General features: G+C 46.2%; 1 protein-coding gene across 8 annotated transcripts in view; it reads left to right on the forward strand.

Annotated features, from left to right (window-relative positions):
- Positions 1–27,782, forward strand: part of LOC118784508 (protein MTSS 1-like) — a 61,668-nt gene that overhangs the window by 30,177 nt on the left and 3,709 nt on the right. Inside the window, exons 4-15 of one of the 8 annotated variants that reach the window (XM_036538760.1) lie at positions 13,203–13,287; positions 13,879–13,970; positions 14,323–14,397; positions 16,635–16,646; positions 20,017–20,174; positions 20,627–20,734; positions 21,462–21,559; positions 23,223–23,433; positions 24,761–24,883; positions 25,258–25,476; positions 26,989–27,162; positions 27,307–27,472. In XM_036538760.1, the coding sequence (XP_036394653.1) occupies positions 13,203–13,287; positions 13,879–13,970; positions 14,323–14,397; positions 16,635–16,646; positions 20,017–20,174; positions 20,627–20,734; positions 21,462–21,559; positions 23,223–23,433; positions 24,761–24,883; positions 25,258–25,476; positions 26,989–27,162; positions 27,307–27,472 (1,521 nt within the window). The remainder of the gene's footprint in view (positions 1–13,202; positions 13,288–13,878; positions 13,971–14,322; positions 14,398–16,634; positions 16,647–20,016; positions 20,175–20,626; positions 20,735–21,461; positions 21,560–23,222; positions 23,434–24,760; positions 24,884–25,257; positions 25,477–26,988; positions 27,163–27,306; positions 27,473–27,782) is intronic. The other 7 variants (XM_036538762.1, XM_036538767.1, XM_036538765.1 and 4 more) reach the window with 7 other exon arrangements.

Consider the following 27,782-nt stretch of genomic DNA (forward strand, 5'->3'; position numbering starts at 1 on the left):
GCTGCTTCCACCAATGAAGTGGGTCTGTATCAGGGTCTGTGTAAGGGAACATCAGATAGGCTGACAGCTCTGCTTTGATTATGTCCTCTTCTGACAGGGGAGTAAATGGATGTGGCACGGTCTTCCTAAAAAAGCCACCTAGTAATGTCTTTTTCTTTGGCACAACTTCAGCTGTGTCTTGTTGGTTGCATGGTAGGCTACTTGCTGCTTGCATCAGAACAGTTTTGTCAGGCTGATCTGTGTTTTTCTCACCTGGTAGAGATATCAACTCTATAATAGCTTGTTCTTTGATTCCATCCACTTTGTCATGTTCTATGTAAGGAGTGCGGAACCGGGAGGTCCAAGAAGGAGGCAGTAGACGGGAGTTTGTGACAGGATCACTGTATTTGCAATTGAGGTACTTAAGTGTGGTGTGTTTGATGTGTTTTGCAAGGTCTGTCTCATCCTCCTTTGACTGTAGAATGTAGTTGTTAAACAGACGAAGCACTGGTTTGAGGTAGGACACGCTAACATACTCTTCACCTGATAATGCATCAGTGAATTCTTACAGTGGACATACAGCTTTGTTCACTGACTCCAACACATCTATGTCTTGCCACGTAGGTACTAGCTGCCAAGACTTCTTGTCTGAACCCAGTACCCAGGCTATGGTTTTTTTTCATCCCGTTGTTTTACGCATTTCTCCCATTCTACAGGGTGTCTCTGTCGTAAATGCTGGAACAAATTGGTTGTATTAGCACTTTTGGTTACAACTGACTTTCGACACACCTTACACTTTACATTGCTTTGTTCCACAACCAACTCTTCAAATCCATACCAATTCCATATCACCGAAGTATCCACCTTTCTTTGCTACCAGCTGTGAACTGCTACCTGTCTCCATCTTGCTGTGTTGGGATTTTATATTCATATGTGACAGACTCAAGACGTAGTGTGACTGACAGTCGAGTAGAACACTGCCTCCCACCTCAAGTATTAGCCAATAAATGAATCGCGGAATGAAATAAAAACGGTTACCATGCTGCTGCTTACTTATAGAATGTTTATCAAGTTCAGTTTTTTTAAATCGATTTGAATGATTTTCCTGTTTTGAAAAATAAAAACCGCATTAATCGAGAAGACCGGGAAAATCGCCCAGCTCTAGTATAGCTTAATTGTAGCTAAATGAACATGGCTGCCTCTGGGGCCTAATTTGCCTCGGCTGTCAGGGTGATCTTGTCTCTGCTGTCTGCCTTTCAGACACAGCACTGTGGCGACAGGCTCTTTGTGTGCACGCCTCCCGAGCTGGAACCCTCTCTGCTTCGTCAGACATCTGTGCTCATGTAGAATATGTGCATGTCCTTCTGCCCCTCAGCGTTTATGGCCCGACGTGCCCACTTAGTGACAGAAGGGGTTCATTTACAACGTTTGTGGGGTGAAGTCTGTTAAAGTGACACAGAAGTGGCATCACAAGACTGAAGCAGGCGCTTGTCTTCCACACCTGACTCAGGTCTATTTTTTCTTGCTTCACTGCAGGCAGGGGTTGAGTGGGTCACCTGAGGTGTCCACAGCAGAGAAGCCGTAACACAGAAATGGGCCTCCAGAGCTTCGGTGCAGGAAGGGCAAATCTAACAAAGCTCACAGCTGTAGACTGATTCAGTTTTGCGTGCCATAACATGGTCAGCCCTCTGGAGGCAGGTGGATGGCGGATCTGGAAGTTTCTTGACCTCAGTTATGAGGGGCTAACTATCCAGGTGTTTAGCCATTTGGGTGTGCTGTGTTGAAGCCCCTTGGCTCAGTTCATATAGTTAGCAGGGACATTGCTGAAGTGTGTTGTTCCTTACCACGAGGGTGAAGCCTTTGAGGATGAATAACATCTGTGTAATACGCACTATTAAACCGAGGCCTTGACAGGTATAACAAAGCCCAGGCCTCTTCCACGGTGACAGGATGCGCCAGGCAGTCTGCAGTACTGTCTGCTCCCTGCATACGCGACCTTGCGGGCAGGAACATCTCTTTCACTGATGGAAAGGGACAGTCCAGCCACAGGGAGAGGTAGCAGGCTCTGTGACTCTGAACGGCAGGGCCACAGCCACACTCCACTTTGGGCCACCACACAGGAACGACTCCCTGTCACCTCATCACTCAAACTGCCATTTTTCATCTTGGTTTCACTTTCAAGAAAAGGAAGCAATGCTGTGCATTTTTATTCAGTAAAATATGTGGCTTAACAATAAAAAAGGCTTAGGTCATCACATTGTGTATGGATCTGTTTACGTGTCATAGAGGTCCGACCCTGGGAAATTATTTAATTATTAATTATAATTAATTATATTTATTAAATTAATTATTTTCTCCACATGTAGGATTTCATCATTGGTTATACCCACGTCCTGATAATGAGAGAAGAATTTAAATTTCACTTTTTCAAAGCCTCATTGTGCAAAATGGAATCTATCCTCCAACTTTAGTTTTCATGTTTGTGTCGGAGTCTCAGCCATAACTGGACTCTGACACTAAAATGGTTCTAACATGATGCTCAGGGTTTCTGGCTTCGTGTTCATATTCCTAGACTTGGTCTGTATTCGAAGGCCAGACAACACATTTCATCCCAAGGACCCAACCGCTTGTAAACCATGTTTCACGTGAGGGCAGCATGGGCCTGTAACTGCCTGCAGCAGATGGGAGTCGGTGGTTAATTTTGGGCCTGCCCCTGTCCTGGGCAATGTGGAGTGTCCCAAGAGAGCAACATTTTTGATTGTCTTGTCATTAGCGTGAACATCAGTAACCTTTCCGCCATGATTCTGCCTTTGGCAAAGTGGTCCCCTATTCGCACCCCTTGATTCAGTGATTGAGGCACCTCTTGTTTTTCACCTCTCAAGAGTGGTTGAATCCGGGATGGTGGGACGTTTTGGCAGTCTGACAGCTACACGTTAGACGGTATTAAAGGTCATGGCCGGTAAGGCCTTGGCGTCGTTAGCAAACTGGGATTGGGGGCAGAATGCTGGGAGTGTGTTTGTTTAAAAACGCAGCCATCCCACAAGCATGTAGATCGGATGTCCGAGTCGCCACAGCAGACCCTCACGCCCGGAGGTGGGTGGGCAACAGTTGCCGGACAGCTGCTCCTCACAGCATGGCAACAGGATCACGTCCTGCCTGCTACACGTCCGGGGCACTCCAGCAGCAGACCAGGTATCTCTCCAATCAGCAAATAGGAGTTCTGAGGGATACCTTGCGGGGCCAATTGCTACCCAGAGTTGCACAAATGGGTGGATTCCTCCCATTCAAGTCCTGGCACTGTTCTGAGGCAGCTGCTTGGCCCACTTGTGGGACTTCTAGAGTTTGCCCAATATTACAGCAGTGCCAGGAGGACAGCTGCTTGCACTAACCCAGCTCCCCTCTGCCGGGAAACCAAAGAGGGTACCAAACATTCACACATCAGAAAATAAAAACAAACAACGTATCTTCATTGTATCTGTTTGGTACCTTGAACCAGTGAACCAATGTGACAGCAGACCTTGCCACTGAATTAATCGGGCACAGTCACACCAGTAGGGTGCAGAGAAGGTGTCTGATTACGGAAGGTCTTTGGGAAAACCAGTCAGATTTTTTTTTTCTGTCAACCCAGTTGTTACAGATTTTGGGCCATGACCTGAATGCATCTGACCAGTCATTTTTCACTGCAAGACTGCAAAACCAGGCCATGTTGGCAGCCACCCCTGGCTCGCACAAATTCAGGTGTGAAAAGGGTAAATGTCCTGAATTTAACGTTGATAAGGTGTAATTTGTTGTTGGGTTATTCATAAACAGCTTCATAGTGAACTGCCCAATCACTACTCAGTGATAGTTTGGCTCATTCGACTTAAGTTGGTTAACATTCTCCTGTGTTCATAGCAGATCTCCAAGGTCTTGAAAGCCCTCCTCTCCCAAATTATGTTGGATGTTGGGCTTTGCTTTGTTTTTTCGTACTGAATTGTTCAGACAATTAATCACCAAAACAGTCACTGGTTGTATTATATTGTGCAAACTGCAATCTGAATCCCAGACCTCCATGTGAAATCTGTTGGGCTTTTCATTTTGACCAAACATCAGTCTTGCTATGAGGCAAACGGTTATAATGAGAGTTGTTCTACCCGAATGATACCTGTGTATGCTGGGATGCTTATTGGCATTCGTTCTTTGGGTGATGCCAGTGTATATCGGCTATGTGACATTACAAGTGTGGTCTTTCCCACCTTAAAACCATTGTCAGCCACAGCCATACTCAGCTCTCTGTCTCAGCTGAATGTCTGTATTTTTGGGTATGGTCTGCCCCATCCAATGATGTGCACAACATGGAATTCGTAGATGAAAACAAGGGTCTGTGTTACAACACTGCCTAAAACTAAACTAAATTTTATTTATTTCATTTTGATCAAAAATCTAGATGGATTTTTATTCTCTCTTCACTTCACTTAAAATATTCACTACTACCTGCCTATTCCAGTCCCAGAAAAATGCATGGCATGCCCAATCAGGGATCAGGAATCAGGGGTCAGGAGCAGGGGTCAGGGGTCAGGCATAGGTCAGCTTTGACCTGCCAAATCTCCTAAGCAGGTGCCCATGCATCTATTCCTCCATATAGACAACATGAATTGATGTTAAATTGAAAAAGGGGGATAAAAATCACCCCCCTCCCCAATATCTTTGTATTAGAGGTCCAGTCCCAGCATTGTTTAGAGGTCAAAAAATTATTAGGCAGTGTTTTAAAATGCGTCAGCCTCTCAAGAAGTTCACATCCCTCTAAGCACAAACCCCCTCCTCTTCCTCCTCCTCCTCCGGTGTCCTTTGTGATTGTGCTGGCAGGGAGGTGTCGCATACCAGAGCCGCTCTCAGAGCTCGGAGGGCGACCGAAAACAAGGACAGATGGGACACTGCCACCTCAGAAACAGGAAAGCTCAGTGCAGCCTACCACAGGAGTATTTTTGAGGAGCCTTTCTGCTCAGCTGACATCGCTGACATAAGAGTTACAATGATGTCCACCCTGTGTGGATCGGCAATATTTCGAGTCGTCTCTGGACAGGACAATGCATTTGTCATCTGTCTCTCAACAAAAGATTCCTTCTGCTATTAATATTGTGTGATACCAATCCAAAACATGTTACTTACCAAACTGAGATTGAAACAACTGTTGTTTATGAATATAAAATGCTAGGGAACATTAATGTGAGCACCTTCTATTTTCTGTATTTTTTTCCCTGTTTTTAGTTTGTTGTTCTCCTGCCCCTGCAATGACTTTAATACAGTTGGTTAGGTAATGTGTTATTATCTGCTAAAAAAGCCATTTTGTAGGGTCCCTGTAAGCTGCTAATTGTGTTTCCAGTCAAGCTGATTTTAGGCCGAGTTTTCTTTGTGATTCAATGCATTCGCAGGTTTTAACTTGGACTAAATGACCACATTTAAAGATATCCGCTTTGTAGTAATTAAAATTCAGCTGGACCCACAGCATGAATGTTCAACTTGCAGAATTGATGAAAACGCTGCTAGAAAAGATTCAGAAATGTGGCTGTTTTTATGCATTCATATTCATGTTCATATAGTGACTCCACTGTGAAACATCATTTAATCATCTTTTGATTATTATTTTCATTTTTTAACCACAGTGTGGATACGGCAGCTTAGACTCCACTTATCAGTTTGTTTTCCACAGGAATGATCAGGGTAAGATTTGTGCTGTCTGTGTAGTACGTGCACACATATAAAGAGAGACACACACGCACACACATCAAAGGAGCAGAAGTGCAGGATAACGAGAATACCGGTACTGCAATGCAGTGATAATCACAGGCGCACACGTCACAGCTATTAATAATGACTCTGCTATTCCATACATCAGCAAATCAGCACAGACAGAGCAACCAGAGCTCCAGGGATATTTATAGCCCTGTGCCGGGCGGGTTACAGGATTTAAGTCTCACACTCTAGAAACAGGCCTAAAATACAAGACGTGTCAGCACCGGAGATGGTGGGCGGGTGAGCGTAGAAGACACCTTCGTATGTTCTCTGGGCACATCTTTTGGCAGAAGATGTGTATTTGTTTGACGCATAGATTACGCCCGGCTAGAATCCCACGCGCCCCTGCCCACCATGACCAGCCCAAAATGTGCGTGTGCAGTGCGTCTGTCCCTGGAGAAGGGGGGGTTCAGCTCCGGAGTAGGGCACGTCTTTGGTTCCGGGTGTGAAAGGGAGAGCTGAGACTCCATCTCAGTGCCAGACAAAGAAAAACAGGCAGAGAGAGGAGGAGAGCACATCCACAGAGGCTCCCACCGTCTCCACGGAAACGGGCAGTGGCCACAAAGAGCCACAGTTCCTCCTGTTTCCTCGGCCAGTGATGTGACTCCTCCTCGGGAGAAGAGGGACGTGATAAACGTCTTTCTCCAGTGCACTCTCCTCCACTCCTCCTGGAGACAGGGATTACTGTGCCACTCTAAAAGTGATTAAAAAGAATTATCGTTGTGTTTGTTAGCTTATTACTCCCTATTCTATGGAGCTAAAAGAGGGGGCGATAAGCTTGCTCGATTTAATGTACTGTAAATGAGGTTTTTGTATTTGAGAGGAAAGCCGAGGCTGGCTTGCAGGATCAAGCTGGTGCTTCCAAATCAGTGGTAGAATAGCAGGGTGGACCCAGGGGACTGGCAAATTGCGGCGGCCCAACAGAAGGATTGCATGCTGGGTAGTGGCCAGCGTAAGAGAGGCTGCTTCTGTGCTGCCAAGAGCATTCAAGGCACGAACAATTCTCTTCGAAATCCCTATTACCACACGCCCTCACAATAGCACAAGCTTCCTCCCAGACCAGTGAGAAGAATGGGAAGCATTTTAGATTAGTCCATTTTCATATATGGTGCAGTTGTGGTGACACTGTGTTGTAGGAGACACTGCCTTTGAGGTGAGACTTGAAATCCTCTCCTCACTCTCTCTGGTCATTAAAAATCACATGACACTCATCACAAAGGTTAAGGGTAACTCAGCCAGATTCCCAATAAGGCTCTCTTAATGTGGCTATCTAGTTATCCCCTAGGTTAATTAGCCAAATAATCCCTACTGTCTTCACCTCGGCTGATGTGTGATGAGCAACATTCTAACACTAAATTCCAAGTGATTCTTTGACATCCTTTAAAGGTGCTTTGTAAATTCAATCAATAGTTTCATTTTCTCAACACATATTTCAGTTTCACAGTTCTTACCTTGTTTCACTACCTGCATTTAAGCTGGGCAGTAGGCCCTGAGAGTGCTTTGTAACCCTGTCTCAGCCACACAGCCTGCAGGTATAGTGCCATCAGCACCTGTAGTTGCGGGTCTGGGACAGACCTGTGAGCAGGTAACCTGAACCCCCTCACCTTAAGGCAGAGGTACAGCCTGCACCTGTATTGAATGACCCCCTTCTGCTCCAGGTCAGCCAGGGACCTTAAGTTCCCTTCCCTTGCACCCAGGACAGGGGAGCCAGGCCTTCAATGCAAGCCACTGCCCATCATGGAAAATACCAAGGGAAGGAGGGGAAGGGAAGGAGAGAGACAGAGAGGGAAGTGGAAGGAAGGAGGGAGAGAGAAGGTGGCTTAGCCAGGGTGGGAGACAAAGTGGACATGGGAAGAGAGGGGAAGGTGGAGGGAGGGAGAGAAAAGGAAGTAGATTGAGTGAGGGAGGGGGGAAGAGACAGAGAGGGAGAGAGAGAATGCAAGAAACACAAACAGCACCTATCCCTCACCACCTCGGCTGCAGCACTCCGTGAACCCCATCAGCGTGGATTAAAAGGGTTTGATGTTTCACCGTGGCCTAATCTCCAGTGATTAAAATCATAAAGCTCCATTATCCCCCTGATAGAACCAGACTACCTCACTGAAATACCGGACCTGGAAACAGCACTGGGACAGAATTATTATTTTTTGTTTACTGTCATTTTTCCTGAAAAAGAAGCCTGTTATATCCCTACCGCTGTCTCCGAAGCAACTAGCAATAACAGAATAAGTGGTGACGACAAATTACTTATAGCTGTAACAAAAACTGAAAAAGAGCACCCCAGAATGGCTTTTTTACCCCAACAGGCTGGGAGAAGCCACCACGTGTTTACTGATTAAAAATGCGGAAAGGCAGCATCGCCAGTTTTTAGCCCTTCCGTTACGATGACTACAGGAAGTGGGAACGAGAAAGCAGCCACTTCACTACAGCTGGTCTGGGCTCACCCAGTTATGGCGTGCAGTATGAAATCGCAAACAAAACACCCTTCACTTTGAAAACAAACAGAGAAAGCCACAGAAAGGCTCCATGCTTAGCTGCTTCTAGGAGCCTGACCTTTGAAACTTGATAAATCTCCATTGGTGTGCATGGTTAACACTGTGTTAAAAGCCTTTGAGCAGCATGTTCTTGGCTGGTGATGTTAACAACATCTCCTTCTCTGTAGGAAGTGCTATGTGACCATGCAGAATGTTGGGAGTTTTGTGGCAATGCTTAGGCCCAATTAATGTTCGTACACACATTTTAATCTCCTCATAACACATGTACTGTATGTACCGTCACATACCATACACATAACGTGTGTACCGTTTCAGTGTTTTCCTACCGTTATGAAAGAGTGTTGAATGAAGGCATGTGATTGGCCATGACTGGGGACAGGCTGACTAGTGGCTACTTTGGAGCCACTACTTGGTCACTTTTTGTCTTGGAGCAGAGTTGCTGTAGGCACTTGTCGCTTGTCCCTGACTAATGGGGGTCTGAGGAGTCACTGCCACCAATTTCACTTGGAGGGAAGAACCCAGTTGTGCCATCTGCTCATGGGTGCCAAGATCAAACAAAGAGGAAGTTCCCTTTGTCCCGTTGCCAGATTTGGAAGGGTGGAGGTGAAGGGTCATTGAACCCGCTTTTTTTTCCAACCCCCTCACCCCAGGTGAAAGTTGAAACAGTGGCACAAAAGCAGTTGTCACTTCAGGATGAGAGTGGAGATCTTTTGAGAGACAGTGATTCACCCCCACAGCAGATTTGGAGGTGTGCCGGACAGCTTGTCACTCATGGTCACATGGGATACTCTAACTCCTGTGTTCTGAGACCAAACCCTGCCCATCAGTGTCCATAAATTCTGTCTGACTCACTTTACTGGCATAAACTCAGCCCCATGACGAGTGGGAGGGCTGGAGGACTATCGCATGCATCACAGTCATCAATAGCTGATGAGGTGATAACCTATCTATCATTCTCACTTCTTTCTCACCTGGTCTGTAAGGGGAGAACAATTATGTGTGGGATCTTTGCAAAATCAGATGCAAGCAACCTTTTGTTTATAAACAGAGGAAGGGATTTTCAAAAGGCTGTATTCATTGTATGCAAATAAAGATGGATTTTTTTTAATGGTGGGAATTTGTGTCCTATTCAAACACATAAATGGCATTGTGTTAATGATTCTTCTGCATTGTAGTGGCACTTTCTTGACTCCCCTGGTTTTCTACAGTTCTCTGGGAAATTCTAGCAGGACAGTATTTTGCAGTGTCATTTACAGGTTGTCTGCAGTTTACTATAACAGAGCTTAACAGTAGCTTGTCTGTGGTCTGCAGTGTGTGATGGAGTTTGTGGGTGCAGTACTGCAGTGTGTGATGGAGTTTGTGGGTAGAGTGCTGCAGTGTGTGATGGAGTTTGTGGGTGCAGTACTGCAGTGTGTGATGGAGTTTGTGGGTGCAGTACTGCAGTGTTTGATGGAGTTTGTGGGTAGAGTGCTGCAGTGTGTGATGGAGTTTGTGGGTGCAGTACTGCAGTGTTTGATGGAGTTTGTGGGTAGAGTGCTGCAGTGTGTGATGGAGTTTGTGGGTGCAGTACTGCAGTGCGTGATGGAATTTGTGGGTAGAGTGCTGCAGTGTGTGATGGAGTTTGTGGGTAGAGTGCTGCAGTGTGTGATGGAATTTGTGGGTAGAGTGCTGCAGTGTGTGATCGAGTTTGTGGGTAGAGTGCTGCAGTGTGTGATGGAGTTTGTGGGTGCAGTACTGCAGTGTTTGATGGAGTTTGTGGGTAGAGTGCTGCAGTGTGTGATGGAGTTTGTGGGTGCAGTACTGCAGTGTTTGATGGAGTTTGTGGGTAGAGTGCTGCAGTGTGTGATGGAGTTTGTGGGTAGAGTGCTGTAGTGTGTGATGGAGTTTGTGGGTAGAGTGCTGCAGTGTGTGATGGAGTTTGTGGGTAGAGTGCTGCAGTGTGTGATGGAGTTTGTGGGTGCAGTACTGCAGTGTGTGATGGAATTTGTGGGTAGAGTGCTGCAGTGTGTGATGGAGTTTGTGGGTAGAGTGCTGTAGTGTGTGATGGAGTTTGTGGGTAGAGTGCTGCAGTGTGTGATGGAGTTTGTGGGTGCAGTACTGCAGTGTTTGATGGAGTTTGTGGGTAGAGTGCTGCACTGTGTGATGGAGTTTGTGGGTGCAGTACTGCAGTGTTTGATGGAGTTTGTGGGTAGAGTGCTGCAGTGTGTGATGGAGTTTGTGGGTAGAGTGCTGTAGTGTGTGATGGAGTTTGTGGGTAGAGTGCTGCAGTGTGTGATGGAGTTTGTGGGTGCAGTACTGCAGTGTGTGATGGAATTTGTGGGTAGAGTGCTGCAGTGTGTGATGGAGTTTGTGGGTGCAGTACTGCAGTGTGTGATGGAATTTGTGGGTAGAGTGCTGCAGTGTGTGATGGAGTTTGTGGGTGCAGTACTGCAGTGTGTGATGGAGTTTGTGGGTAGAGTGCTGCAGTGTGTGATGGAGTTTGTGGGTAGAGTGCTGCAGTGTGTGATGGAGTTTGTGGGTGCAGTACTGCAGTGTGTGATGGAGTTTGTGGGTAGAGTGCTGCAGTGTGTGATGGAGTTTGTGGGTGCAGTACTGCAGTGCGTGATGGAATTTGTGGGTAGAGTGCTGCAGTGTGTGATGGAGTTTGTGGGTAGAGTGCTGCAGTGTGTGATGGAGTTTGTGGGTAGAGTGCTGCAGTGTGTGATGGAATTTGTGGGTAGAGTGCTGCAGTGTGTGATCGAGTTTGTGGGTAGAGTGCTGCAGTGTGTGATGGAGTTTGTGGGTAGAGTGTTGCAGTGTGTGATGGAGTTTGTGGGTGCAGTACTGCAGTGTGTGATGGAGTTTGTGGGTGCAGTACTGCAGTGTGTGATGGAGTTTGGGTGCAGTACTGCAGTGTGTGATGGAGTTTGTGGGTAGAGTGCTGCAGTGTGTGATGGAGTTTGTGGGTGCAGTACTGCAGTGTGTGATGGAGTTTGTGGGTAGAGTGCTGCAGTGTGTGATGGAGTTTGTGGGTAGAGTGCTGCAGTGTGTGATCGAGTTTGTGGGTAGAGTGCTGCAGTGTGTGATGGAGTTTGTGGGTAGAGTGTTGCAGTGTGTGATGGAGTTTGTGGGTGCAGTACTGCAGTGTGTGATGGAGTTTGTGGGTAGAGTGCTGCAGTGTGTGATGGAGTTTGTGGGTGCAGTACTGCAGTGTGTGATGGAGTTTGTGGGTAGAGTGCTGCAGTGTGTGATGGAGTTTGTGGGTGCAGTACTGCAGTGTGTGATGGAATTTGTGGGTAGAGTGCTGCAGTGTGTGATGGAGTTTGTGGGTAGAGTGCTGCAGTGTGTGATGGAATTTGTGGGTAGAGTGCTGCAGTGTGTGATGGAGTTTGTGGGTGCAGTACTGCAGTGTGTGATGGAGTTTGTGGGTAGAGTGCTGCAGTGTGTGATGGCGTTTGTGGGTGCAGTACTGCAGTGTGTGATGGAGTTTGTGGGTAGAGTGCTGCAGTGTGTGATGGAGTTTGTGGGTAGAGTGCTGCAGTGTGTGATCGAGTTTGTGGGTAGAGTGCTGCAGTGTGTGATGGAGTTTGTGGGTAGAGTGTTGCAGTGTGTGATGGAGTTTGTGGGTGCAGTACTGCAGTGTGTGATGGAGTTTGTGGGTAGAGTGCTGCAGTGTGTGATGGAGTTTGTGGGTGCAGTACTGCAGTGTGTGATGGAGTTTGTGGGTAGAGTGCTGCAGTGTGTGATGGCGTTTGTGGGTGCAGTACTGCAGTGTGTGATGGAATTTGTGGGTAGAGTGCTGCAGTGTGTGATGGAGTTTGTGGGTAGAGTGCTGCAGTGTGTGATGGAGTTTGTGGGTAGAGTGCTGCAGTGTGTGATGGAGTTTGTGGGTGCAGTACTGCAGTGTGTGATGGAGTTTGTGGGTAGAGTGCTGCAGTGTGTGATGGAATGTGTGGGTAGAGTGCTGCAGTGTGTGATGGAGTTTGTGGGTAGAGTGCTGCAGTGTGTGATGGCGTTTGTGGGTGCAGTACTGCAGTGTTTGATGGAGTTTGTGGGTAGAGTGTTGCAGTGTGTGATGGAGTTTGTGGGTGCAGTACTGCAGTGTGTGATGGAGTTTGTGGGTAGAGTGCTGCAGTGTGTGATGGAGTTTGTGGGTGCAGTACTGCAGTGTGTGATGGAATTTGTGGGTAGAGTGCTGCAGTGTGTGATGGAGTTTGTGGGTGCAGTACTGCAGTGTGTACCTCAGGTTGTGGGTTCAGCAGGGCAGCACTCTGCGGGAACGGGACTGGCCTGTTGATGAGGCAGTGGGTCAGGGGGAACAATGGCCCGGGGGGGAGCCCTCTTCTGCCGGACAATGCACCCGTCTGTGCAGCCAGGGGTAGCCCAGCTGCCTCTTTGTATTCCGGGCTAGCAGGGCCTTTGTGGAGGTATCAGCGAAAGAATGCTCAGAGCATATTTTGACACTTCACCCCCCAAGCTCCCCCCCCAGTCTGTGCGATGAGGTCATTGGCTGTGTATGATTCTCACTCCATCCTTATGGTCACACTGAGGTGATGGATTTTCCCCCTGCTGCCTTCGAATTACCCTGCCAGATAGGACATGCATGTCGAAACTGGTGCCTTTTTGGGAAAACAACCGTGTCACAGCGGCTCTGACTCCTTTCCCACATCTCAGAAAAGCTCCACCTCTTCACAGCTCCTGAAGGTTTCCTCAATGGTCACATAGAGAGAAACTCTGTGAACAGCAGGTTACCACACTAATTCTGTGCCTTTTTTCATTTTTGTGGTGTTTTCAATAAAAATGCCCAGTGACTAACAGTGATGCATTTTGGGTAATCGATTTTTAATTTATTCTCTTTTTCAGTCTGCATTCTCACACTGCACAGATCATTCCTTTTTAAATAGTTATCCGCAGTGTGTCTACGTGTGTATGTACCTGTGTGTACGTGTGTAACACGTATCTCATTCTGCGTTTCAGGTGGCACTAGGGACATCGGCTCAGCCCTCACCAGGATGTGCATGCGACACAGGAGCATTGAGGCCAAGCTGCGGCAGTTCTCAGTGTAAGTACCACAGCATTCCGCCCATTCGCTCTGTCAGAAAAGCCCCTCGGCCTGTGCAGCAGCAGATAGATCAGGGAGGGTGTGGAAGGCAGTGTAGGGACCCAGCTGAATCCCTCCTTAGAAAGCATTTCCCAGTGCCCCCACCCCCCGAAGGGGGCCTGTCTGGTCTGCTTGTCCCGCACATGCAGAGAGCTCTAATTTTAGGAGGTAATTGGGGAAAATTCTTTGCGTCTCCATGGCAGTGCCGTAAATCACAGAATTGTGGTCAAGCCGTCAGCTTCCTTGGAAAAAAATGTCAGTGGACAGAGTCTAATTTTAGTGCACCCATCCAGCCGGCTGGCTCACGCTGTGTCCTAGAGAACCATCTCAAAAATAACTGGTAAACATTAGAGTGCATAAGTAATATAGCTTGCTGAATCTGATCAGGACTGAATGAATAAAATCCATGATTTCCCGCTTTACCTGGATTGGCAGTAGTAAAAAAATAGCTTTTGCACATCACTGGTGATTTCTCAGTCGCATCTTTTTAGATTGTTTAAACACCACCTTTTTGTTTGTCATTATTTATGGTGTCTCTTTCTCCCCCTGTAGGGCGTTCATTGACTGCCTGATCAACCCACTGCAGGATCAGATAGAGGAGTGGAAGAGAGGGGCCAACATGCTGGATAAAGACCACGCCAAAGGTGGCACCATCCTGTACCCACCACCGTATACTTACCCACAGCACATAACCCCATCACAGTGTATACCTGTGCTTTCTGACCATACACATACTCACAACACACAGCCCTCCTACCCAGAGTGTATACCTGTGCTGTACATACAACCCAACACATCAAATTTCTAATCTCCATCAACTGATGCGTTGTCTTTGCTACAGCTCTCCCCCACTGCTCTCAATGAAGCACAGTTGAATAAAAACACTGCAAGTGAAGATAGAACAAGACGCTTTCGTATCTTTATTGAAAAGTAAGGATGTTGGACATGGCAGATTGCTCAGATGCCCTAATCTCTGCCATCTCATTTCCCCCGCAGAGTACAAGAAAGCCAGGCAAGAGATCAAGAAGAAATCGTCCGACACGCTGAAGCTGCAGAAGAAGGCCAGGAAAGGTAATCCGGCTCCCAGAGCCAGCTCCTGTCCATGTGGGCGGCTCTGCCGTCATCCCCGCTCGTGTGGAGCACTCAGAACACATCCTCTGCGGGAGGTGGCAGCTTACGTAACAGAGCCTCGCTCATGTGTGATTCACTGCATGCTGCTCACTGTCCTCAGGGCCAGTCCCACAAGAACGATGCTTCAGATCAGACGACACAAGCCAACGAGGGGAGCAGATCAGCCCGAGCAAACACTAGAACTGTTTAATTTGTGCATGCATAAAATCTCAAGCAAGTGAAACCTGCAAGAGTTACTTAAAAACTGCAATTATTGCAGCTCTGTAGAGGTGAATTAATTATTCAGCACGAATCACCAGAGGGAAGCGATCACACCACTCCATGATTTAAAATACTTCAGTCCTTGCAGTTCATTGACTTCTGTGTCATAGAGGCTTCCAATTATTTTGGATGCTGTCCCAAGAAATAGCAAGGGCAAGTTTGTGGGAACTAACCCACACAAGGTCTTAAGGCTAGCCAATAATTTCAAAGGATTATGATGAAACTATTGAAATGTGCTCTGTAAAGACGTTGAGATAGAATTGTCATAAGGAGCCGTTCTACGGAAATGTCATTACCAGTGAGGACTGAAACCATACCCTTTCTATTCAAAACTGTCCTTCAACAGGCCGAGTACTTTATGTAACTGCTAATTTAGAACTTTGAGTATCTCTCCCACGCGTTCATGGTAATGACACTATAGTTATGTTGAACGTTGTAATAATGTCATAAGCATTTAGTTTTCTTTTGACTTCACTGCTCAAGGGAAAGAGAAATTAGGCATTGCCAATATACTCAGAACAATTCATTTTTTTGTTTTGTTTTTGGATTTTTGATGAAGGCTGAACAACACCTCCACACAAGCCATGAAATTAATGAGATGTAACTTAGCAACAGGGTGTCTTGAGAGCAATGTGGCAGCATCTCTAACATCCAGAGTGATGTTCCCTTGTGAAACAGTGTGGCTCCATTTGTATTACATATGGAGTCCATTGTAATGACACCGTATCATGTCACTCTCTTTTTCTATGAGAAATGGATGTAATGAACCGATAAAACATCACTCATAAATGTTAAGACATGGGCTCACAAACTGTTTTGTATAATAGGGTTAAGGTATGATAGGGTTCTGTAACCTCTCTCAGAACAGTCTTCAGTCCAGTTCAGGTTATTGTTCTGTGTGTCATTTCTAAAGTGCCATTTCATGGTCATAATGTCTGTATACCTGGAAGATAACAAAAAATACAGGATCAAAACTGTTCACTCCAGCAACATTCCAGCCCTTCAGCAATAGTATAATGATATTATTGTGTCATTATTGTAATAAGAACTTTGTTGTGAATTGCAAGGAGATGTCACTAGCTACAGCATGAACTAGCATGAGGGAGTAAAAAAAAACTTATTTGTATTATTTTTTATTATTATCTACCCACTTATTTGTATTATTATTTATTATTTTTTAACGGAACTTCAGACTTCCAAAACCTTCAAGTTTTGTTGATTTAAGTTAAAACTGGACTTTAACACCTGCTGTGAGTATGTATGAGTTGTATTCTCATTATGTGAGTTATATTTGTATATTCATATATGTATAGTATATACTGTAGTGGCAGTGGCTTGGATTATTTCAGCTTTCATTGCTTCAGAGGTTACTCTCACATAACACTGTGCATTTCTAATGAGTTGTCCTGTTAATACAGCCTTCAAAACACATATACTCCCCATTAGTGTAAAATACCTGTCTTCAGTTGAATCAAGACACATTGCATTGTATATTTTTTGCTGAAGGACACATGCATGATCATATTCTGTTTTTTTAAAATGCTAATTTTTACATTACAATCTTGAATATTTTCAAATATTCAAATGCACTTGATTGGCCATGGGTGTGCTTACAGGAGACATCAGTATTTGACATACTGATCCATATCATGTTTAAAACTTATCTTTTACATGACCATAATACGGCAAAGTTTTAACCATGTCTTTGCTACAAAGGAAGAGCAGTCGTCATGCCCTGCACCGAATCAGGGCCTATGTTAAAGCACTAAAGGCAGTAAATGATCGGCTGTGTACCATACACTTACCATTCAGTGCATTATTCTGATGCCTGTATGTCAAGAGTCTGAACTGACTGAGATATCTTCCTCCCCATGGCCCATCTATGTCCCGTACCATCATGCATCTGATCTTGCCAGCCGATGCCCTAGGTAAGTTTACATTGCTCTGGGCTCTTTATTACCTGGGGGTCAGACCAATGTGTGGCTTGTCGCCTTTCAACCCCCCACCTCACCTCACCTCACCCCCTCCCCAATGTGGTCCTGTGCTTCTCTCACCTCTTGGTTTGTTTTGAATTTGCCTCACCGCTCAGCTGAGCACCTGCTATGCTGGGACAGCTGCCGTTAAGAGAGCCCATCATTCCTTACCCCTTCCTCAGTTCCTGTTGGTTTGAGTCATTTTTTCCCCTTCTCTTTTGGGGACTGATACCATGCTCAACTGTGGTAAGATCGAACCATGTGCCCCCTTACCCTTGCACTAGTTTGTTGTTACTTTTCTGTGGGGAAAAAAATAAACTTGGAGGAGGTCACCAAAACAGTCATGGCATCCATTAGAGAATGATGTCTTGATTGAAGCCTTCCTTTGATGTCCCCACATAAGAGGCAAGTTGTTTGTCTTATACTCTAATGCCTTCTGATATCTACCCACTTGATTTCTTTTAAAACAACAGTGTGATTTACCACCATTAAACACAAGAAAAGGAAAAGGGTTTGTGTTCCACCAGCTTCTTGTCAACATTAAAGTTTTTAACATTGTTTTACACACAAGTCTTTGACAGAGGTAAATGGAAACAGACTGGCCTGTACCTTTGTTGTCTACCCTGGAGAGGATTGTTGAATTGTTTGTTGTTTACCTTGGACTTGGTGCATTTTTAATCAAATACCCCACTGAAATTTGGCTCTGCGATGCAGAGACCCTGTGAGTTTGTGGTTCTGTTTGTGGCAAGAATCTGTTGAGTCACGTGTTGTGCGTGTCAAGCAGGCCAGCGAGAAAAATGTCTGACAGCAGATACGCTAAAAGTGCATAACATTACAAGGGAAACAATGGCAACTAGTAACGACTATGCAAAACACGTGTGTACACGCGTATGTACCAGATATGAAAATGTTCTTGTACTTGTGCCGCGATGTTCAGTATTTGAAGTGCAAAGCTAATTCATCATAGTCTGCATACTCTGATGACGTGAACTGCAGTCTGTCTTTTCTGACCTATATCCACCGACTGCGTAAACATTAGTTCTGGCTTCGCCTGACTCAGTCCAGCAAAGCACCCAAAAGAGGAAAACAGCCTGACCGTCAGTCAGCGAGTGTTTTCTGCGACAGACCAGCAATCTGGCACGCTTGCGACAGTTCCAGTGTTACTCAGATTTAATGGGGAATGGGGTTTCTCAAGCAAAGCTCCCAGTTCAGCTGGTGCTCTTCAGTCTCTGTTAACCTGGCTCCAGAACCCCTGTCTCCCCTGTCCTGCCTGTTATTAAAACTCCCATCTGTAGACACTCTAATACACCCCCATCTCATCCTACATGTCTCCGAGGGAAGCGTCAGCCATGTCTTTACAAAGGGGGTGGGGGGGGTCGTGTGGTCTACAGATGGTGTTGGGGGTGGGGGTGTTATGTTGCCCCTCACCCTCTGACACAGTGAGTGTGGAAACCTACTACACCCCAGCCTGTGCATTGTTGTCAGAGGCTCATAGAGGGGACTGATTTGGGCATGCATTTTGCCAGCCTGTGGTGACCCTATGCAAGCAGGAGAGAACCCCATCCACCCCTTCCATCCCGCCCCATTGTAACACTGTTCTCTTATTAGTCTGTAGTGTCATCATACCGACTGGTAGTTACCGTGTTGTCATGTCGGCATGCTTGCAGTATGTTCAGATAATGTTAAACTTGCATCTTGCAAGGATAATGAAAGGGACAGTGTGATGGGGGTGGGTGAAGCAACACTACAAGAGGCATCATCAGGAAAGTTACTTGTGTGGAAGTGAGTTGATATTGTAGACTTCCTTGTGTTTGGTGGTGGCATTTCAAAAGTCCATAAATTATACTGCAGGAGAGGATGCTGTGTGTGCAGGATCAGTCTTCAGATGACTGGCAGATGTTACGTGTGGTTTGTGGTAGACCAAGGTTCTGAGGCATTCTCCATTGTCAGAGACAGGAGCAAAACACTGACACTAGAGTCATTGTGTGAAATCTCCCGACATGAAACGTGGGGAAGAATCAATATTCCTTGGTCAAGTTCCAAGAAATTCAGTCCTAAAGATTGTGCCCAGGGAGTGCTCTGTCTCTGTTTAGAGCTTGTTATGAAAGTCAAGTGGAAAATGCTACATTTTGGCATGCCTTCACATAACAACCAAAATCAGCTCAAAAAATAAATGGGACCCAGAGCTGACCCTTGAGGAACTTTCAGTGGTGTGAGAGCAGAGGAAAAGGAATAGAGCCTGGCCCATTTCCATGGGATAACCAACAGACATGAAGGCAGCTGAATTTCAGTTCATGGACGGTACAGCATGTTATTTCGCACAAAGACCTTGTGGCCTTTTGTAGAGCAGTCGAGAACATATGCAGCACGTGGTCCGTCCGCCTGCTTTAAATGCTGTGGGAAGCCAAAGCGTCCATTATGTGGGCAGAGGGAGAATGCTACTGCAGTACCTCTCTGGAAATAACAAAGTCTGCCCCACCTACTGAGGCTGGCTTCTGTGAAACCGACAATTTTAGCTCTATATTTTTGTCTCAGAGGCTTTTCTTGGATTGCAGTTGGTTGTAATTGCTTCTACCAGTTCTGTTGTATTGACCCATTTCACTTGGTCCCCCCAGTTGCTTCACCTGTCAGAATCCTGTAAATCCTGTCAGAAAACTGACATAAAAAGCGCGAAACCCTAAATGATTCAGCTATAACAGTATTTACTGGAAAGCTTTGTGTTTCACAAAATGAAGATATATGTTTTCTAACAATGAAATCATGTGAAGAATATGTTCTTTAGGTCAAGATGCATTGGCGGTGGAAGCCCAATGACCCCCCACAGAGTGTCCTGGGTACTTATTTTGTGTTGGCCTACATAGTGTGAGGTTTTGGCTTTTCGTCTGTTTGGTAATACAATAATATCATGAGACTGTGTGCGCTCTGGTGAACCCAAGGTGGTATGCGTCCGTTTGATCGTGGCAATGGCATCATGAGGGACCACACATGTTGTTAGATGGGGGGATGTGACCATTCTGTGGATCTGACTGGTTATAACAGAGCGCACAGTGTTAGAGAGTGTGGCACCAAACTGATTCCTCCAGCCACGCAGCAGGGCCAGAATCGCCCCACTAAATATCCAGCTGTGTAAATGGACAACATGTAAAAATTGTAAGCTATGTAAGTTAGAATGTCTGCTAAGCAAATGAAATGTGTTGAATGGCCACTAGCTGTGGGGGCTTCTGTGATGCCTGACCATGTGACATGCCCAGGCAGTGCACCCAGCAGCAGGCAGCTTTAGGAGGGAAGGCGGGCAGCATGTGACTGTGCCCTTGCGCTCTTTCAGGACGGGGGGACATCCAGCCGCAGCTGGACAGTGCCATGCAGGATGTGAATGACATGTATCTGCTGCTGGAGGAGACGGAGAAGCAGGCGGTGAGGAAGGCCCTGGTGGAGGAGAGGGCCCGCTTTTGCGCCTTTGTGTCCATGCTCCGGCCTGTCGTGGTGAGTCTGCCCACCCGGCCATGCCACTTCTGATCTCTGAAATAGCATGACTTAACCCCTCATTGCTCGTGTTTTTCCACACTCCTTTTCTGTTAGGTATGTAGGGGCATATGGGAAAAATACATCTGAAAAATAAAGTTTTTGTTCACTTGTACGTAGCACCAGTTTTTCATGTTGTGAATATTAGCCCCATGTTCCACTGATTCTTATTAACTGACCTGTCTGGTTTGATAAAAAACTTTCTTGAATGAATTCCTGGATATCTAACCCAGTTTGCTTTCATTTTCTACATTAAGCATCTCTTATTTTATGGTAATATTTCCAGTGTGCTGTACAAGTCTAATTCTATGGAGCACTGTGGAGATGTTTTTTTTTGTATCTGTGTGTATGTTTGGGTACCTGGGTCCTGCCTGCCAGTAATGTCATCTCTCCTGGTTTCCTCCCTGCTCCAGGATGAAGAGATCTCCATGCTGGGAGAGATCACCCACCTGCAGACCATCTCTGATGACCTCAAAGCCCTGACCATGGACCCCCACAAACTCCCCGCTGCGAGCGAGCAGGTCAGCACTCAGACTGGGTCCATGCTAAACCTGAATGGAAGTCCACTCAACTCAGAACACAGGCTGCTGTGGGGACACCACTGTCCCCTTAAACGTGGCTAAGGGTTTAGCCAGTTAGCATCTACCTTGACCCAAAAGGTTCAGAAAACTGGATGCTACATCCCCTGGGTTGGCTCTGGGCTTAGCCAATAAGCTTCTTCTTTGATCCAAAAGCCAAGTGGAAGCCCACTTTTCTAAAACATGGATGTTGGCTCAGCCAACAAGCTTCTACTTTCTCAAGCTGTTGAGACATACTGCAGCACACGCCCTGCTGCTTCCTCAGAGGAAATACAGCCAATGTTTCCACCCAATCAGTGATCGCTTAGCTCCCATAGGGCTGTTTACATCGGGTTAAAAGATCAGCAAGGTTAATCAATACTTGTTTGCACATCACTCTTCAATTCACTCTTTAATTCCAGTTTCTAACCGAAAAGTGTCTGAAGAGGCTAATGGGGTCCAGCCCCCAGGCAGTCTGCAGTTATATAAACTTGACATGACCTTTTCAATCACCCACAAGCAGGTGCTAACCTCAGAGGACACGGAAGGCGTGTTCAAGGCCCGCCCTGAGAAAGGTGTCTGCTTACTACCCCTGAAGCACTACCTGGGGCGCCCCTCCGAAATAAATCATCTCCAAACATGACAGCCTCCCCTAAATCACTCAAACCTGTTTCCATGTGCTCTGCCGCAGGTCATCCTCGATCTGAAAGGCTCAGAATGCAATTGGTCGTACCAGACTCCGCCTTCCTCTCCCAGCACCACCATGTCCAGGAAATCCAGTATGTGCAGGTAAGGAAATGCCCCAGCTCAGTCTTTGTCATTCTGCCCCCTAGTGGCACATATGAAAAACTGCATCTGTAGGCTGGTACTTAATGACTTTTTTATTCATTTTGTACATTGTACATAAACTGCCATTTACTTTTTAATTCAGTAATACTTGGGAGCACATGAGCAGTATATTAAAATCTTAAATGGTTAGAAGAAAACCTCTAAGGTTGAGTGCTGTTCTTTGAAGTTCCTGTTGAATGTGTGCTGGACCTTGAAGGCTAACTCAATTTTCTTTTACTGAATTGATCAATGTTGATGTAATTTTTTTACCCACTTGTCTTTCTGAGGTTAAGGAGGTAGCCAGCACTTCTGTAATGTGTTATGCATGGGAGTAAGGGAGGAAAGATTTGTCTGCGATTCAAAGACTGGATTATTCAATCCATCAATGAAAGTAGTCAAGCTGATGTGAGCTTGTCAGCCAGTCTGACCCTGTTGCTCCCAGGTAAACTCTACCTTTTATCAATGGCAAAATGTCATTTTTGTCATATGTTGATGATTCATAATGATAGTTCAGGTTTGAAAGAAACAGCCTAACATGTGAAAATAAGTCACCCCACAGTAGTGTGGAAGGGACTGAATTATACCTCCTTGTTACATCTACACTGCTGAGCAAGTCCTTGAAACCCCCGTGTTTCACCATGTCTGTCACACTGTCCACTGAACTGTTTTCAGTTTTGTAAAATGGTTCATCTTGTCGTATTGCCTGCATCACTGTGTATCTTGTGAATGCTTGTCAACAGCTCCATGATTTGGGAGTGTTCTAGAACATCCACAGCAAAGTCACAACACTGTTTCACTACTGTTCAAGGCATGCTCCAAAGAACTATCACACTGCATAAGTGTACTTGAGTTTGTATGGAGCATGGTGTATGTGCTCATTCTGATTTTTATTTATTTCTTTTTTCAATCGATGTATCATTTTACATTGCCCTACTTTATTATTTTTTTAAGTGCAGCATCCCTTTTGTTGGTTATATGCCAAACTTCAGCTGTCAGGCAGTTGACTTAAGTGTGAAAAGGACTTTCACACCAGCATAAAGAAATTGAAAAAGTGAAAATGCCTGCAAACAAGTCCAGTTGTGATGCACAGAGGATAAAGGGCAGGCCACATTCCTTCCTGAGGGGTCTGCATAGTCAGTCTGCTTTTCAACATTGTCTTCACCAGACAGAGTAGTGTTCAACAGAAATTTTTCATATCCTCATGAGTTCAGTTTTTGCCTGCTCTGCATAAGTAGTAATATTAATTGGAATTAAATTGTTGAATTTCACACATTTGGCCTTTTGACACTTGGAATGAATGACAATGGTTGTATAAAGAGTCTGCTGCCCCCTTAGGATAGACACCAGTGTCTTAATTTCAAGGGGGTGATAGAGAATAGAGAGTGATTTAATATTTGTGTGTAAACTAAAGGGTATACTAAAGTGTGTACTTTTTAGAAGACTTTTGTCAAAAGGGATATTGCAGTATTGTTTTGTGTTTTTTTTTTAATTTCATGCCTGATTTTGTGTATTGTATTTTTGATTTGGACTGGGCTTGCAACAGTCCCCTGCCTGCTGCATTGGATTGTGAAGTGTTAATGGTACCTGGTCTCCGTCTCCCCCACCCCGCCCTTGTCTCTAACAGCAGTCTGAACAGCGTAAACAGTAGCGACTCCCGGTCCAGCGGGTCGCACACTCACTCTCCCTCCTCACACTGTCGCTACCGCAGCTCCACCCTGCCGATGCAGGCCCCCGCCCGCCTCTCCAGCATTTCCTCCCACGACTCTGGCTTCATGTCACAGGATGCCTTCCAGTCCAAGTCCCCCTCGCCCATGCCCACGGAGACTGTCCCGCAGGTAAGCGGACAGCAGCAGGGACAGCTGTCACGGACCTCCCATTTTGCTTTGTCTCTGAGTTAACTATGTTAATCTGACCATAGCAACTGCTGTTATTATAAGATGGTGCTTTGATGTTTGAAGTTGTACTACATATATTTAAATGTATGTATTTTATGCCACTTTAATGTGTCGTGTAGTAAAATCCAGCTTTCAAGCTTTTGTTGTTGGATGGGTTTGTTGTACCCCTTATTCTCCAGTTAGAACTTGTTATTCATTTATTATGTTGTGTTATAACAGTGCTCTGATTAGTGTTCTGTTTTTTTGCATACTGTATGACATTGTTAATGCATGTCTCAGGCACACATTATGAGATCCAAGATCGATAACAAGTTGCTAGGTTACCCCAGCCGGGAAGTGTAGCCGAGAAGCTCGGCACTCTGGCGATTGTATCAGTGGCGTTGAGAGCGGAGCGATGAGTCATCATTGCAAGTGATGTGCGCGTGAGTGTGGCTGGCTATACAGGCCCCCTAAGGTCTTCCTGCAGGGGGCGCCGTGGTCATTTACCACAAAGCTCATATAATGCCCGCTGCTTTTCCTGAAACAGGCCAGCAGTACCACGCTGCCAGCCCGAAACAGATTCCATCTCACAGGGGCTTGCGTTGAACGTTAGAATAGCAAATGCAGGGAGTCTAATGTACACTGAAAGTGAACGGTTCCCCTGTGGTCAACCCTGGCATTTAAAAAGTTAACCGCCTTGAAATGAGAGGTCTCTTAACCTCCCATTCCCCCCCTGCTCCCCCCCCCCCACCCCCAATACCACCCACCCCCCCAGTTTGGAGCCTCTGGGTTTGAAAGTTTGCCACCTCAGTGTAGTGTTGCCATCCAGTTTCCACGGCCCCAGCTCCCCTGTCTCTCAGCCTCCGACAACGCCACTGCCACTCCCTCTCTCACACGTGGGGAAATGCTCCGATTCTGTCCTGCACTGTCTCTCAGTGCATGCTGATGCTTTTAACAGAAGCTTGGCTGCCATTTGCATCTCTGCAAGCCTAGCCCTCATATCAAACGCTGTCTAACCTACAGTAACCACCAGCTTGCACTGGAGCTCGGAGCCCCGCCAGGCTGCTTGCTGTCTGCTTACGGAGCACTGTTTTAGGACAGGCTTCACCCCTAACCTCTCGCTCTTCCTGTGCTGTCGTCTCTCTCTCTCCCCTCTTTCTGCTTTGGCAATCCGTTCCCCACTGTGTGTGCGTGTGCGTGTGTGCGCGCGCGCGCGCGTGTGTGTGGTTGCCACTGTGTCTGTCATGCCTAACCCCACCCCACCCTGCCCCCTCCCAACATGTTACAGACACCCTCTAGCTCAGCCTCTTCAGACGCCTCTGAGACCTGTCAATCTGTCAGCGAGTGCAGCTCCCCTGCCTCTGTCAGCTCCGGCTCGGCCATGGGTGGGGCCCCAGCCCCTTCCGAAAAGGTGACGCATCACTCCCCTACATTGTGGCCACGCTCATTTCATTATTCCCCCCCCCCCCCCCCCCCATATCAAATGAGGTCACTTCCCCTTTGTGGTGCGGATGCTCTCTTTGTGCAGGGGAGGCCACCACCCCACCTCCAGCGTTTATGAGAGGGAACAGTTTCTATTTGTATTTGTTTTATTTTATTTGTCAGTTTTCATTGCCAGAATTTTGTTTTTGTTTCCTTTTTAGTTCCCACCCGCAACCCATTGTGGTGTTTCGTTCGGTTTTTATTTGAAAAATCCCGCCTTTGTCTTTCATTTGCCCTTTTATGATTTCTCCATTTCTGTGTTTTTGTTTGTGTGTCCTTGTTTGCTTCTCTGTGCATGCTCAGTTGTCAAATGGGTACGATCACTATGGGCCTGCTGAGCCATCATACCAGGCAGAAGCGGGCTCCGGGGGGCCCTTCCCCTTCTTCCCTGCCCCTTCCTCCTCTTCCTCCTCATCATCAAGGGCCTGGTCCCGGCCAGGCTCCAGCCTGCTGCCCAACTTCCCCCACTATTGCACCCTGGGGCCGGGCATGTTCCCCTCCTCCAAAGTGCCCAGCTGGAAGGTTTGTTCATTCATTCATTCATCTGGTGCTCTGCTGAACCTGTCCTCCCAGCTCTTCCACCTCACTCACTCTCAGATCACTGATGAAACCATTAATTTATCAGTTTTTGTTTTAAAAAACAAAACTCCCTTACAAGCCATTATGTGAATAACTGGTAAATATTTTCCTCACTCCTTGATAGGAAGTCAGTTTCAGTTCCTGGAAAGTGGTGGGATACTAAAGATTACACAATAAGCAAAAATAAAACAAACATCAACACTTTAGATTGTTTAAAGGAAGGAAAAAATTCCTCCTACTCCTTCTATCAATTTGTCTGTTTTTTTTTTTATTTTTGTTGGTATTCCATTTACTTACCTCAGAGAACAGTCCAGACAAACGACCTATCTTAGTTTAAGTTGCCAGTGGACAGTATACAGGTTACAGTCTACAATTTACAGTATACAGTATACATGTTTCATCTCAAACGTCAAATACAAAAAATTTACCAGAGACAGGTATCCCATAATACAGAGCATATTTTAAATTAGTTTTTCAAATCTAACAGTACAACTGTCATTAACCCATACAGTAAAAAACAATTATAGTCCTGGTGTTGCCATGTTTTGAGAGGATGCACATTGATTAAGATGTACAGTGGAGACACATTCAGTCATTTCAGAGTCTTTATTGGGACCTGAAAGACAGGAAATTGGTATTTGCCACTTCCATCATGCACATTCACTGACAGCAGCAGCGCATTCAGGAGAGAGTGAAAAGCACAGCGCCGAATCCCGGGCTGTGTCAAAGCATGATTTATCCCTGTGGAGTGCACAGCGGCGAAGAGGCACTCATCTGAAGCAATAACGTTTCCGGCTGCCGCCACCCGTTTTCTGCATTTCTCCTCCAAACTATGTTTATAAATGGTATCTCACCACCAACTGGGGGGAGGTACACGTTTGTTTTATGGAGGCAAATGAAGGTGAAGCTGTCAGCGTAGTGTCAGTATTCTGGACTGGTGAAAGGAGCAGTGAATGCTGTGCATTTTTGCTAATTACAATAGACTGTCTTAATGAGAGAGCAACAGTTTTACAGTGAATCAGCAAAAAATTAATTACTGGTGTTCAGAGGCCTTACTCTGTAACTCACTAGTCTGTGTGCAGGCCTCTATGTAAGTGAGCAAAACAAGTAGTAAATAAAGTGATCTGTGAAAGACTTGATTAATGACATTTCTTACAATATCATCACAGTGCAATCTTAGCTTAGATCATCATGGCAAATTTATTGAGAGTAAGTGTGAGTGTAAAATATTTCCATGAATATTGAAAGCTCCTTGCATGGGGTGTGAAATGTGTGTGCACTTCTCTTTAGTAGCTGGTGTGAGTGGGTGCTGCTGTTTTGAATTGTTGTGAGGTGTATGTGAGTATGTGCTGTTCTTTAGGAAGGAGTGTGCGTTTGTGTGTGTGTGTGAGAGAGAGAGGGAGAGGTGTGCCATTCTTCAGGATGGGCTGTGAGATGTGTATGCTTGCCCTGCAGGACTGGGCGAAGCCAGGGCCTTATGACCAGCCCATGGTGAACACCCTGAGGAGGAACAAGGAGAAGCGGCAGGCAGCAGACCCCAGCAGCACCAACACACAGGCTGGCAGTGTTCCCTTCACTGAGGATGACCCCCAGAGGGCCAGGAGCATGGCCCCCTCCACTACGCCCAGGGTGAGCTTGCACACACACACACACACACACCATCCTAAATAACACCACACATACACACACACACACACACCTCACAGTCCATCCTAAATATGTGACCTGAGTTATCCCAAGCTGCTCGTCTGTAACCTGCATGCGTGTCCCCAGCCAGAGGACATGGAGGCCCATGAGGAGCTGGCCCTGGCCCTGGCCCTGACCCGCGGGCTGCAGCTGGACATGCAGCGCTCCAGCCGGGACTCCCTGCAGTGCTCCAGCGGGTACAGCACCCAGACCACCACCCCCTGCTGCTCTGAGGACACCATCCCCTCCCAGGGTAAAGGCCCACTTTATCCAGAGCGACTTACAATTTTATCCATTTCTACAGCTGGATATTCTCTAAAATACTGTGAGTTAAATACCTTGCCCAAGGTACTTAATGGCAGAGCCCCAGTGGGGAATCGAACCAATGACCTTTCAGTTACAAGCCCTGTTTCTTACCATTATACCATGCTGCCCTTATATATTGCACCAAAAGCTTCATCCAGTAGCACAATATAATCTGTGGAGTTATGTGTTCTTTTTGAAAGAAAGATATTAAATACCACTTTGCATTTTACATTACATTACAGTGACGAGGAATGTTT

Source organism: Megalops cyprinoides, chromosome 10 (assembly GCF_013368585.1).
Source record: "Megalops cyprinoides isolate fMegCyp1 chromosome 10, fMegCyp1.pri, whole genome shotgun sequence".
Taxonomy (NCBI): Eukaryota; Metazoa; Chordata; class Actinopteri; order Elopiformes; family Megalopidae; genus Megalops; species Megalops cyprinoides.